The following is a 12,290-nucleotide window of genomic DNA, read 5'->3' on the forward strand; positions in this document are numbered from 1 at the left end:
ATTAGGTATCACAGTTGACACACTGTTAAAATGCACGTGCTGTCTGTTGTGCAAGGGCAAGAAACTCAATTTCCTGGGGATTTCTTTTTAAGCTATTTAAATTCCCTGCTTGAAACAAGGGGTGGAAGCTCATGCTACTGCTCGGGATGGAAACTATCATGTTGAGGTGCTCTGCCAGCTCCTGGGACAGAGGAGCTGTTGAGCATGGACAGGCTGGCAGGTGGTGAGGAGGGTTCAGTTTTCCTTTGTGTCAAGTATTTTTCACTTGCTGCTCTTGTTACCTGTGCTCTCTCCCTGGACTTGAGTGTTGGTTACAGCCTCTTCTGCATGCATTGATAGCACATGAATATTCAGCTCCAATGGAGGTGTTCCTCTGACAGAAGTGAGAGAGGATATATAAAGCAAGAACATCACCTTGTATTAATTCTTATGTACAATATGTTACTTGTCTTATGACAAATCGAATTATTCTGCCTTTTGCAGAATGCTGTGGGAAGGAGCAGGAGAAAGGGGATGACACACAGTATGACAAGGACACAACAATGATTAAAGACAGCTGTATGTTTATTAGTCAACAGGGCATAATAGCTCAGAAATAGAAAATGAGATACTGGTGGTGCTGCTGTGCCAATCTGGGGGACTGTCAGTGTTCTAATTTGGGCTATTTTGTAACAGTTTGCAGATTCATGGCACCTTCTTCTTCCTGACCTTAGAGTGCCTTCCAGCTTCATAAATCTCACAGCTCTTCCAACGTGAAGCAAATAATTAGGGCTAAACAAAAAAATTAGCAGGGAACGATGGCTTAACATGACTTTTCTGTCCCATTATCCCTGGAAGGGTTCAAGGGTTGGATGGAGCTCTGAGCAAGCAGTGGAAGGTGTCCCTGCCCATGGCAGGGGGTTGGAATGAGATGATCTTCAAGGTCCCTTCCAACCCAGGCCATTCTATTCTGGGTATTAAATAACAACTGCTGGAAAGTCTATGTTACAAATGGCTGAAATTATATTTTCTTGGTGTGTCATGGTACCACTTGGACCTTCTGTCTTCCTGCCCCAGAGCACTACATCCATGCAAGGATGCCAGGACTGGAGTGGGTCAGGATTTTGAACTGGAAGACTAAAAATACGTAGTAAATGTATAAATTTTGAGTGTGAATAATGAGAATGCCAAGTGACAGCAGCTCTGTTTTATTGCCCAGCATTTCCTGGACAGGGATGTTGGATTTTAGTGGATTTTACCAACTGTTTTGTTCGTTCCTCCTCTAATTTACTTTTCTTTCTTCTCTGTAGCCGTTACCTGAACAAAGCTTTCCACATATGGTCCAAGCAGAACAAGTTCACCTCCACTTTCATCAGTAATGTCCTGTCCCACGTGGAAACAGAACATGCCATGGCAGCTTGGATGCTGCTTGCTAAGGTGGCAAGTTCTTCACCCAAGCTGGATTATTCCAAGATCATTGAGGCCTGGGACAGTGTCAGCAGGTTTGTGTGTGTACTTCAAACTCTATTCTGCAGTAAAGAGGTGGGAGTGAGGAGGAGGAGCAAAGCAAGGGAGCACTTTGTGTCCTTCCACAGAGAGATTGCTTGGATCACAGTTCTTCCTTCAGGCAGTGGGTTCTGCAGCTGGGAGGCAAGGAACGGCCTCGAGATTCGTGCAGCAACCAACTCTTTCCTCAGGCTTTTTGAGCTTTCATTGGGTTTGACAGCTCTGCCTTAATAATGCATATCCCAGATGAAAGGACTCTTCAGCTGTGATTTGTTCCTCAGCTGTTGCTCATGTTGGTTCCAGGCAGCAGAACACGAGCGCCGGCACCGTCGGGCACATCCTGCGTGTCATCGGGCACGTGGCACAGCACCTCCCAAACACCAGCTGCCAGAGGCTGATGGGTGAGTGGCCCTGAGGGGCTGCAGAGGGGAAGGGAGGCTTCGTGCCTCCCCTCCCAGCAGTTGTTTCTCCTCTGTGTATGTAAGCACTTGATGAGCTTAGGAAATGCTCATTTTACGCGCGGTCTCCTTTCCAGACAACATCAAGTGCTGGCTGAAGGAGTCTCAGTGCCCCTTGGAGGTGATCAGCTCTGCTGTGGAGACCCTGCAGAAGCTCTGCCATGCATGTGCAGATGTGCCAGAGGAGGCTCAGGTGTGGCTTAAAATATGCCTTTTAAAATAGCACATTCCCCACTCGGGGGGGGGGCTGTGTCTTGGAGGCAGCTTCTGTTTCCAGTTTGTGGGTTGATTAGTTCTAAAAATGAGGATCTGACTTCATCATCTCAAGCCTATTCTGCTCAGCTCCAACTTGCTTTGCCGCAGTTGTGCTGGAGAACATCCTGTAGCTAAGGATGGACTTGTAAGAAGTCTTCTTTCTTCCAAAGTGTCTCCCCACACACCTCTAAATATCTTGCATTTGCCTTCTGTCCGAGTCTACAGAACTCCTTTAGGAGACCTGTTGCTGTGCTTTTATTATAGCAGCTATTTCTCAGTCTTGGTCCAGTCTGAAGCCATGGATTTATACCCTAATCTCTGACTATTCTATAGCAGAGCTACTGGACATACACATATTTTCTAGATCTCTTTCATGGGACTAAACAGGGAGTTAATAACTTGCACATAACTTTTTTTCTGCCCCATTTGTTTTATGCCTTAGCTTTGCTCTGCTCCCACAGTGGGATGTTAGGCCATATTTTGCTGTAAAACAGAGATCTCAGCCTCAGCACAATTGCAAAGAAGCTAAAACTGATGCAGGTCTCTGTCCCTAATGATTTCTCTTTGTGTATGTTTTATATTTCTCTTTGTAGTGGGTTGACCTTGGCTGGACACTGCCCAGCCTCTCCATCACTTCCTTCCCCGCCAGAAAAGGGGAGAGGGAATAAGATGGAAAACAAGTCATGGGTTGAGATAAGGCACTTTTCTAAAGCAAAAAACAAAGCCTGAGCACCCAAAAGCAAAGCAAAAAATGACAAGGTTTATTCTCTACTTCCCATGAGCAGCAATGTCCTGCCACATCCTGGGGAGCAGGCACTTGTGTACAGTGTAATTTTAATGGCTCAGATAAATGGCAATACAAATGTCAGTGGAGGACAAAAGGCTGAAATCCTAAGATTAATTCTACGTTGAGAAGGATGTAACCAATTAACTTGTGATGAGCTTTAGTGAGTCTTCCTGCTTTCACAAGTAGGAGTCCAAACCAGAGCTGGATCTTCATTGAAGTTGTTACTTCAACAGAATCATGCATCCGGGTCATTATCATAGATGCAGTCATCACCAATGTCATCTTAAATCTCTCCATCATTCTGAACGAAATTGCTTCTCAGAACATTGCCATAATTTCCTTCTTCATTCCTGCACAGGACCTTGGTGCCGGGTCCTGCACTTTGGCCACAACAACCCCCTGCAGGGGCACAGAGTGGCTGGACAGGGCCAGGCAGGAAGGGACCTGGGGGTGCTGAGTGACAGCAGCTGAACAGGAGCCAGAGTGTGCCCAGGTGGGCAAGAGGGCCAATGGATCCTGGCCTGGCTCAGGAACAGTGTGGCAGCAGGAGCAGGGCAGTGATTTTGCCCCTGTACTTGGCACTGGTGAGGCCACCCCTGGAGTGCTGTGTCCAGCTCTGGGCCCCTCAGCTCAGGAAGGACATGGAGGGGCTGGAGCAGGTCCAGAGAAGAGCAACAAGGGTTTGGAGCACAAGTGCTGTGAGGAGAGGCTGAGGGAGCTGGGGCTGTTCAGCCTGGAGAAGAGGAGGCTCAGGGGAGACCTCCTCACTCTCTGCAACTCCCTGACAGGAGGGGGGAGCCGGGGAGGGGGTCGGGCTCTTCACCCAGGAACTGCAGTAGGACAAGAGGGCACAGTCTGAAGCTGTGCCAGAGGAGGTTTAGTTTGGACATAAGGAAGAAATTCTTCTCAGAGAGAGTGATCAGACACGGGAATGGGCTGCCCAGGGGGATGGTGGAGTCACCGTCCCTGCAGGTATTTAAGAAAAGACTGGATGTGTCACTCAGTGCCATGGTCTGGGTGACAAGGTGATATTAGGTCAAAGCTTGGACTTGATCTCAGAGATCTTTTCCAACCTGGCTGATTCTGTGATATGTATTTGGTTTCTCAGATTACCACTTTTAGATGGTGGGAAAAGAGAAATGATGTGTTATATTCATCCCAGTCTAGCAGACAATCAGCTTTTTCCATTTCCCTTCCATCCCTTGGAAGTGAAACATCATGTTTTCACTGTCATGGAACTGCACTTTCCAAGCAACATCTAAAAATTCACACAGACACCTTGAATGTGTTGGGTGTACATGAAACAGTCGCCTAAATCCTTTTTGTTTAAGTCTCTGTGATTTCTATAATGAAGTAAACTTGGACCTGTGGATCATTAAAAGCCAAATTTTCCAAGGTGTTTTGACACTTGCACACATCCCTTGATGTGCAGGAAGAATTTGAAAGCTCTGAGGCACTGTCAGATTGACTTTAATGGGATCTAGATTATTAAAAGCATATAAGGACTTTGATATTAGGGATTCATGTGTGGACAGATATTACTGCTGCCTTTTGTTTAATTAATTAAGCGCTGCATTAATTTTGTTTAATTATGGAACAGGAGCTGCTCAACCAGGTGTGTGGAGATTTAGTATCCACCTGTGAGAGCTATATTTCGAATATAGTCCTCAAAGAGGATGGAGCAGAGCAGCTGCAAGAAGATCTCTTGGTAAGTTTGGTTGCCCTTCACAGATTATTCAAAGGATGTAGGTGTACTTGGACTTGGTGTTCCTGAAAGTTCATGCCAACAACTGGGATAATGGGAATGTGCATGCTTTGTGTGTGTAATGAAATCCTGTATTTGTGAGCCTGGGAGCATACAACAGCTTTACATGTCAGCAGTTACTTTAAGGATGTGATACCCCATGTATTTTTAATAAAATTATATGTTTTTTCCTTTGCTTTTCCACTCCAACTTCTTAGATGAGCTGTTTGGGAAACAAGTCTGTAAAAGGCATGGAATGCTTTGAGGAGTATTTCAGTATTATTAGAAGTGTGGGGGGTTAGAGCATATTAAACACACCCACCCAGGATTTCTGTTTCAAAGCCTCACCTTCTGTTCAGCCACTGCCTTCTTGAAAGGACTGAGGGAATTTGAAGTTGTTTTTGGAGAAGTACCGACTCCTGCTGACTTAATTTGCAGCTCAGCCATTGCCTTTTGACTTCAGTGGTGCTTTATCTCTGCAGGTGAGACACCTCTTCCTCCTGGGGGAGGCTGCCCAGCTGTGCCCAGCCAGAGTGGGCAAACGCATCTTCCTTCTGGTTCAGTCCATTCTGGCTTCTGTCAACAAGGACCAACGTGAGGCACTCCCCTTGCTGCCCTCAGCTTTATATTTACAGGCACTTTACCGTGTTCTCACTCCTGACCTGTTCTCTTCCAGTGTCTAATTCTGTGGATAGTGAGGAAATGCTGGGTTCTCAGCCGCTGTCCCAGTTCAGAGGCTCGGCCATGCCCCCCGTGGTCAGGGCTCATGCTTTCATTACTCTGGGTAAGTGCCACCCTGCACTAGGAATGTGCCTCCTTCTGCCTCAGCCTTTCTGGTGAAGTTCTGCCCAAAATCCTGGAGAAGAGGAGGCTCAGGAGGGACCTTATCACTCCCAACCCCCTGAAAGGAGTTGGGAGCCAGGCGGTGGTCAGGCTCTGCTCCCAGATAACATGAGAGGAAGTGGCTTCAAGTTGTACCAGGGGATGTTCAGGTTGGACATCAGGAAGAATTTCTTCACAGAAATGGTTGTTAAACACTGGAAGGGGCTGCCCAGGGAGGTGTTGGAGTCCCCATCCCTGGAGGTGTCCAAGGAATGATTGGACGTGGCACTCAGTGCTCTGGGCTGGGGGACAAGGTGCTCACAGGTTGGACTGGATGATCCCAGAGGTCTTTTGCTGAATAATTCTGTGTCAGTTGTGACAGATAACCACAGTGCTCTGTTTGCATTACCTCAGCTCGCAGCTTTTAGCAATGCAAATATCCATGGTAACAAGTTGGGCAAGCCATAAAAACCCTGCCAGCTCTGTGACTGCTTCTCCAGGTGGTTAATGCATTAATAGGGATCAATAATTAGCAGTGTCCTTCAGCACTGTGCTGTCCTTGTGCTTGGAGTTGGCTGCTGTCTGGCTGAAGGATCATCTTGCATGTAAGATGCTCAACAGAGGAGGAAGAAAACTTTGTGCTTTTGATGTATTTTAGAGCAGAATGGCTGTACATAGTTACTTGTTCTCCCCAGCACGAGTGAAGAGAAGCCTAGGCAATCTGTATCCCCAGGATTATGAAGAAGTCCAAGTTCTGGTTTTTAATACCACTGTGGTTAGGAACAAGTCTCTTCTGTTGGAGATAGACAGCATTATTCTTTCCTTAACTACTTTGGAAAGTTTAATACCTTTGTACAGAGCTTAGAAACAGGGAGAAGTGATGTTAGAACGCAGGCTATTTTATTTTAAGTTGGTTCAATGATGCTCTCAGAGGTGGGTGTCTCCCTGCTATGCCTATGACAGCTGGGGCTGTTCTTTTTAGCTGCTTTGAATAATACCCTGTACACAGAAATAGTTTGCTGTGAAGGAGGGAATTTGGCATAGAGACCCACTCCATAGGTCTAAGGGGAGTTTGGAAGAACTTGAAGTACCATCTCTTTGAGAGATCGTGCAGATTGCTCATCAAGTTTCAGCATGAGTTTCTTGTTTATTCCCTTGTTTACTTCCTGATTCCTTTCTTGGCTCGTGTTGCACTTGGAGGAGGCAGTAAGCTGGGCTGGGGTGGTTGGGAAGGAGAATATATTCACAGTCTTGTCGTGTTTCACAGGTAAGTTGTGTTTACAGCACGAGGATCTGGCAAAGAAGTGCATTGCAGCTCTGGCTCGGGAGCTGGAGATGTCCCAGGACGTGGCTGTCCGGAATAACGTTGTTATTGTGATGTGTGACCTGTGCATCCGTTACACATCCATGGTGGACAGATACATTCCCAACATTTCCTTGTGCCTGAAGGACCCAAATCCCTTCATCCGTAAGCAGACCCTGATCCTGCTCACCAACCTGCTGCAGGTAAGGAGAGGGTCTGAGCTGGGCTGGATCCTGGCAGCCTGTCCAGTGGCTGTATTGCTCACACCTTCATGAATCTACACTTAATTAAGAATACTTTAAACTATATATTTTGTTGCTTCTTTTTTTTTTTTTTTTTGCTGACTAGGCAGAAATCATATCAATGACACCTAAAGTTGGATAATGAGATTATTTTTAGTCAGTGGTTACCTCTTTTCTCGCCGTGGTTTCTTTGAACTCCCTTCAGCTTCGCTGCTCTATGAATGACTACAACAAGCACCACAGCACCTTTTTCTCCTGCTGTCTCTGCTTATTGTTCTGGAGATGTGAATGTTGAGAGGCTCGAGATGTTCACCCTCCCAATGTTCACATGAGGTCACTCAAGGCAGGTTTGGAGTGCATATCACTCTGAAAACAGTGTCTGCCTTTGGCTGGGAGAACAGATTTTTCATTTTTCTACTTTTTGCAGTGGTTAACCTGATGCTGCTGTGGCGTTTATGCTGCTTAAAACATCCTCCCGAACACCGTTGTTTTGGGGTTTATTTTGTGTACCTCTGGATGAGGTTTCACAGCTGCTTCCTTTGCCTGGTGTACATTGTACTCTCCATCAGATGCTGTCCTGACTACAGTCTGAAGGTTTATATGAAGTTTTCCTGGTTGATAATTTGTTTTCTGCTGATTTCTGGCAGGAGGAGTTTGTGAAGTGGAAGGACTGTCTCTTCTTCCGTTTCGTCAGTGTCCTGGTGGATCCAGACCCAGACCTCGCCAGGTAAAACCCTCACCTGTGAAATAATGGAGGACAAGGGCAGAGATGTGCTCAAAACCAGTCTCAGCCTTGCATCTCCTTGTGTGAAGAAAAATTCCAGTGAGAGAGCAGATTATGCCATTAATCTCCTCACTTCATCAGTTGTTCAGGCTTTGGAAGGAGGGGTGAACCTCCATCCAGGTCATTTGAAGGTCCCAATGTAGCAGGCTGTGTGTCCTTGGCTGTCCTCAAAACATGCTCTATTCAGACTCCAGAAAAAAAGGGACTTTTTGAAACAAGCCTTTCTGAAATCTTTCTTGTGGTTTTCTGACAGGCTCTGTCTCGAGTGCTGAGTTTCTTTTAGGACTAGGATTAAATATTTTCTTTATTCTCTTATATGATACACCCTGCCTTTCCAGCTATCTGCCACGTTTTGGAACACTTTGAGGTGTCAGAGGAATTGTGCACCCTGGCTTTGAGTGAATGTTTATGAAGTTTCTGTAGGTTTCAAAGTCTCCAGCTACCCTGTTACCTGAGAAATGAGTGAGGCAGGTTTCTCCAAGGATGGGAGATGGTGCAGGGATGAGGGATGCAGGATACAGAGGAGGCCTGGACACCTTGCTGCTTGTTTCTGCCTGGAACAATCAGTCTGAAGATGGATTTTTCCAGGACCATCAACCTACTGTCACTTGCTAGTGCACAGTCACATTTTCTTTTCAGTGAGTTTTTAATATCTAAAAATGTCTTTCCAGTAGATGGTGACATTGCAGCATCATGTTCCTACAGGAACATGGTGCTGCTTCTTTGGGAGCCTTTTTCTTTGCATCTGCATTCAGTGACTGCATCCAGACAAAACCACATTCTTCAGGTTTGGGGTTGACTTGCAGCTCTTGCAGCACCTTTGGTGATTAACTTGTTGCTAATTGCTGGGTCTCAGCCACAGTGGAACTTAAATTATTTAAATAATTGAAGTGTTGTGCCTGGATTCAAGTTCAAATTCATTTCTGACTCTGCTTTCTTTAATGGCCAGAAAAATAAGTAGGATTGTGGATGCTGGAAATGTCTCTCTGTTTCTGGATGAAAAAAGACTGAAAGTCAGTGAACTTGATATCCTTGTTTCAGCCCAGATGGAACTGGGCAAGAATTAAATGTGGTATTGAGGGAGACTTGGCAGAGGAGAACCATCCTCCTGCCTTGAGAGCCCTGTGCTGGTGGCTTTTAGAAACTACCCCAATTATAAGATCTTTCTTTTCCTCCTTTCCAGGTTTGCAGAGTTCTGCCTGGTGCATCTCTTACTGAAGAGGAACCCAGTGATGTTCTCCCAACACTTCATTGAGTGCATCTTCCACTTCAACAGCTATGAGAAACACGGGAAGTACAACAGGTTCCCCCAGAGTGCACGGTCAGTTGAGCACATTTCTGTCTAATTTTTGCTAAATTATGGGCTGTCTGGCCATGCAGCTCTCAGTGGCAGCAAAGCATTTGTGTCACTTCATAATTACATGTGCAAAAGGCTGAAAGCAGCTGGGGGAAAACAGTGTTAAATTGTGTCCTGCCTTCCCCGTGACACTTCTGGGAGGAATTCTGCATGTAATTTGTGGGACTGTGTGGTGTCCTAACAGGTTTATGGGTCTTAAAAGTGGCATGCAAATATTCCTCGCTGATTTAAAGCCTTATTATTCCTGTGAGTTGGCATAATGTGACTTGGGCCCTTGTAAAATGTCTTGCTCTGCCACAGGGCGAAGAATCTCTTCTCTCTGAAGGGGAAAGATAACAGAGAAAAAAGGATGCGAATCTACACGTTCCTGCTGGAGCATTTCACAGATGAGCAGAGGTTCAGCATTACAACCAAGATCAGCCACAGCATCCTAGGTAAGGCATGTCTTTAAAAATCAGACAAACAAAGAACTGGTGTCTGTTAAAAAAAAACCCTCAGGCTCGTAATCCAGGTGTGTTACTCTCCTGCCTGCCTCCTCACTGCTGTTTCTGGGAAAATACTTCTTATTTCACTCCTTATCTCTTCCCTGGGTGTTCCAGCTTGCTTTGTGGATGAGGTCCTTCCTCTGGACATGGAAGGCAGTGAGCTGCTCTCAGACACATTCACAGTCCTCAGCTGCAAAGAAATCAAGCTCTCAACTATGAGATCAAAACCCGAGGAAGACCTTGACCCTGATGAAGATGAAATGGCAGTGGCCAATGCTGTCGTGCAGGTGGCACAGAAAAAACTCATCTCGCAGGTAAAGGGCTCTTGGTCTGGTGTGGCAGGAGGGGTGGGCACCTCTGGGAGCTCTGTGTCTTGTGAAAACAAAGCATTGAGGGAAAACATTTGAAGGATTCTTGTCCTCGAGCTGGAGTGATGAGAAATGCATTTCCCCAGGGAAGCTGTGCTGAGCTAAATTTGCTCCCCAGCTCTCTTGTTGGCAAAGCATTTGAGCATAACAGTGATTTTTGGTGCATCTTTTGGGCAATTTGCCTTCAGTGTGAGAACTGAGTGACTTGGTGATGTATCTGAAAAGACTCCACTTAGGTTAAAAGCCTCTGTGCATGAGTAAGAGCAGCCTTAATTACAGTAATTCCCTTGCTCTGGAGGGATAACTCCTCTCACTTAGGCCATTCATCTAACCAGAGTGGCTTCTCCTTTTATTGCATCGTGTAACTGTTCATGCCTTGTTTGTTGAAAAAAAAAAAGGTTCAAAAGAAGAATTTCATAGAAAACATCATCCCAGTAATCACATCACTGAAGTCTTTGATGGAGCAGAAGAGGATCCCAGCTCTTAAGGACCTGATGAACTACCTAAGGGTAAGGGGTGTTGTTTTCCTGCTGGCTTGGGGGTTTTAATCCTCTCTTGAGTTAATGTGTTGGATGTGCAACAAGTAACAGAACGAACAGCCTTCTTAAGAGGGGAATTTAGCAGACAGATGATGTTGTGCCACTGCCACTGTGTTAAATAATGTAGGAGGTGGAGGGATTTTAGATAAGGATCTTGGTGTGTTACGTGTGAGCCTCCTCTGTGGAACGTGGGTAGAAAGCCTGAACGCTGGAAAAGCTTTTTCGTGTTCTGAAGCACAAATTGGAGTTGAAAACTCTTAGTCTGTTAAAAACACCTCTGCTCCACCAACTGGTATTTCCTTTTGCGCTTAAGGCAGCTGTGATCTGAATGGGGATGTGAATCAGGAGGGATTTCTGAAAGGGCTTAAACATTCCTCGTTGCTCCAGGAAATGATGCAAGATTACCGAAGCGAAATCAAAGAGTTCTTTGCTGTGGACAAGCAGCTGGCAGCCGAGCTGGAGTATGATATGAAGAAATATGAGGAGCAGCTGGCCAGGGAGAAGGAGTCAGACCACGAGCAGGTCCCGGCAGCACAGGCAGAGGTTGTTGGTGCTGTTAACTCTGTACGTGTCTGGTCTCCTCTGCTAAAATTGGTGTGCTCATAACGTCCAAACTCGGTCTGTGGACCCTCTTCCATCACTTATGAGAGCATTCCATAACCATTCTGCTATATCTCTTCACATTTCCTGGCAGAAGCTTTGGTTTCAGAGTCACTGATACGCTCAGAAGATCAACAAACAACACTTGTTAGGCAAAGAGGAGCAGCAAATGATTAATGTAGAAAGAATTCAGTTTAAAGGGAGAACTTAAGTCTAATTTGGCACTGGCTGTGCTTAATTACTCTCTGTTCCCACAGTGACAGACTGGCCAAAGAGTTTACTTTGACTTTAGGTGTCTACAGAGTGGAAATTCATACCTGTCCTCATCATGCAGGTCCTCTTCTAAAGTCACTGTAAAGAAATAAGTATGTGCTTGAGTCAATTGTCCTGAACTATTTTAGATACCTACCTTAAGATGAGGTGACTTCTAGCCTGGAAGTACATTTCTCTGCAGACTTTAGAAGAGCACCTATATATAGACCCCTAAACTAGGACACACATGTCCCAGCAAAACTTTCTTTTCACTTCTTGTTAAACTTTTGGCCAATAAATTCTTCCTCCCTTGCACCCCTTTACATCCATCACACAAAGGGCAGTTCTTCATCACACAGCATGTAGGTCAAAGTGTCTTGTAGGGTTTTCTACTCTTGTATCCATTGCTATATGATCTCTTCTCCTGTTTTGCACAGCCATCCCCATCTTTGGAGAGAGCTGCATCTCTTGGTGGCCAGAATAATAATGCTCAGCCTCCTGCAAGTCGGAGACAGTCCTCATCACCTGGATCAATCCCTTCCTCTGTGCCTTCTGAGCTGGCTACACCTCGTGCTGGTGCTCTGAGGGAGCAGTTACTGCGTCGCAGGTATGGGTTTTTCTTTACCTGTTACGATGCTCTGCAGGGCTGTTGCTTTGCTGATGCAATCCTGAGTGGTTTGAAGGTCACCAGTTGTAGTGGGTTGGCCCTGGCTGGATGCCAGGTACCCACTAAAGCCACTCTCTGCCTCCCCTCAGCGACTGGACAGGGGAGAGGAAAAAAAAACAGCAAAGGATTCGTGAGTTAAGAG

At 45.8% G+C, this 12,290-nt stretch overlaps 1 protein-coding gene across 1 annotated transcript in view; it reads left to right on the plus strand.

The window, feature by feature from the left end:
- NCAPD3 (non-SMC condensin II complex subunit D3) overlaps positions 1–12,290 on the plus strand; it is a 31,052-nt gene that overhangs the window by 12,865 nt on the left and 5,897 nt on the right. The window contains exons 17-30 of the mRNA XM_027699242.1: positions 1,290–1,481; positions 1,789–1,886; positions 2,021–2,136; positions 4,586–4,693; positions 5,212–5,323; positions 5,406–5,513; positions 6,819–7,057; positions 7,744–7,823; positions 9,064–9,201; positions 9,538–9,671; positions 9,837–10,036; positions 10,489–10,599; positions 11,017–11,193; positions 11,919–12,088. Coding sequence (XP_027555043.1) covers positions 1,290–1,481; positions 1,789–1,886; positions 2,021–2,136; positions 4,586–4,693; positions 5,212–5,323; positions 5,406–5,513; positions 6,819–7,057; positions 7,744–7,823; positions 9,064–9,201; positions 9,538–9,671; positions 9,837–10,036; positions 10,489–10,599; positions 11,017–11,193; positions 11,919–12,088 — 1,983 coding nt within the window. The remainder of the gene's footprint in view (positions 1–1,289; positions 1,482–1,788; positions 1,887–2,020; positions 2,137–4,585; positions 4,694–5,211; positions 5,324–5,405; positions 5,514–6,818; positions 7,058–7,743; positions 7,824–9,063; positions 9,202–9,537; positions 9,672–9,836; positions 10,037–10,488; positions 10,600–11,016; positions 11,194–11,918; positions 12,089–12,290) is intronic.

Source organism: Neopelma chrysocephalum, unplaced genomic scaffold, assembly GCF_003984885.1.
Source record: "Neopelma chrysocephalum unplaced genomic scaffold, ASM398488v2 Primary Assembly neopelma1_138, whole genome shotgun sequence".
NCBI lineage: Eukaryota > Metazoa > Chordata > Aves > Passeriformes > Pipridae > Neopelma > Neopelma chrysocephalum.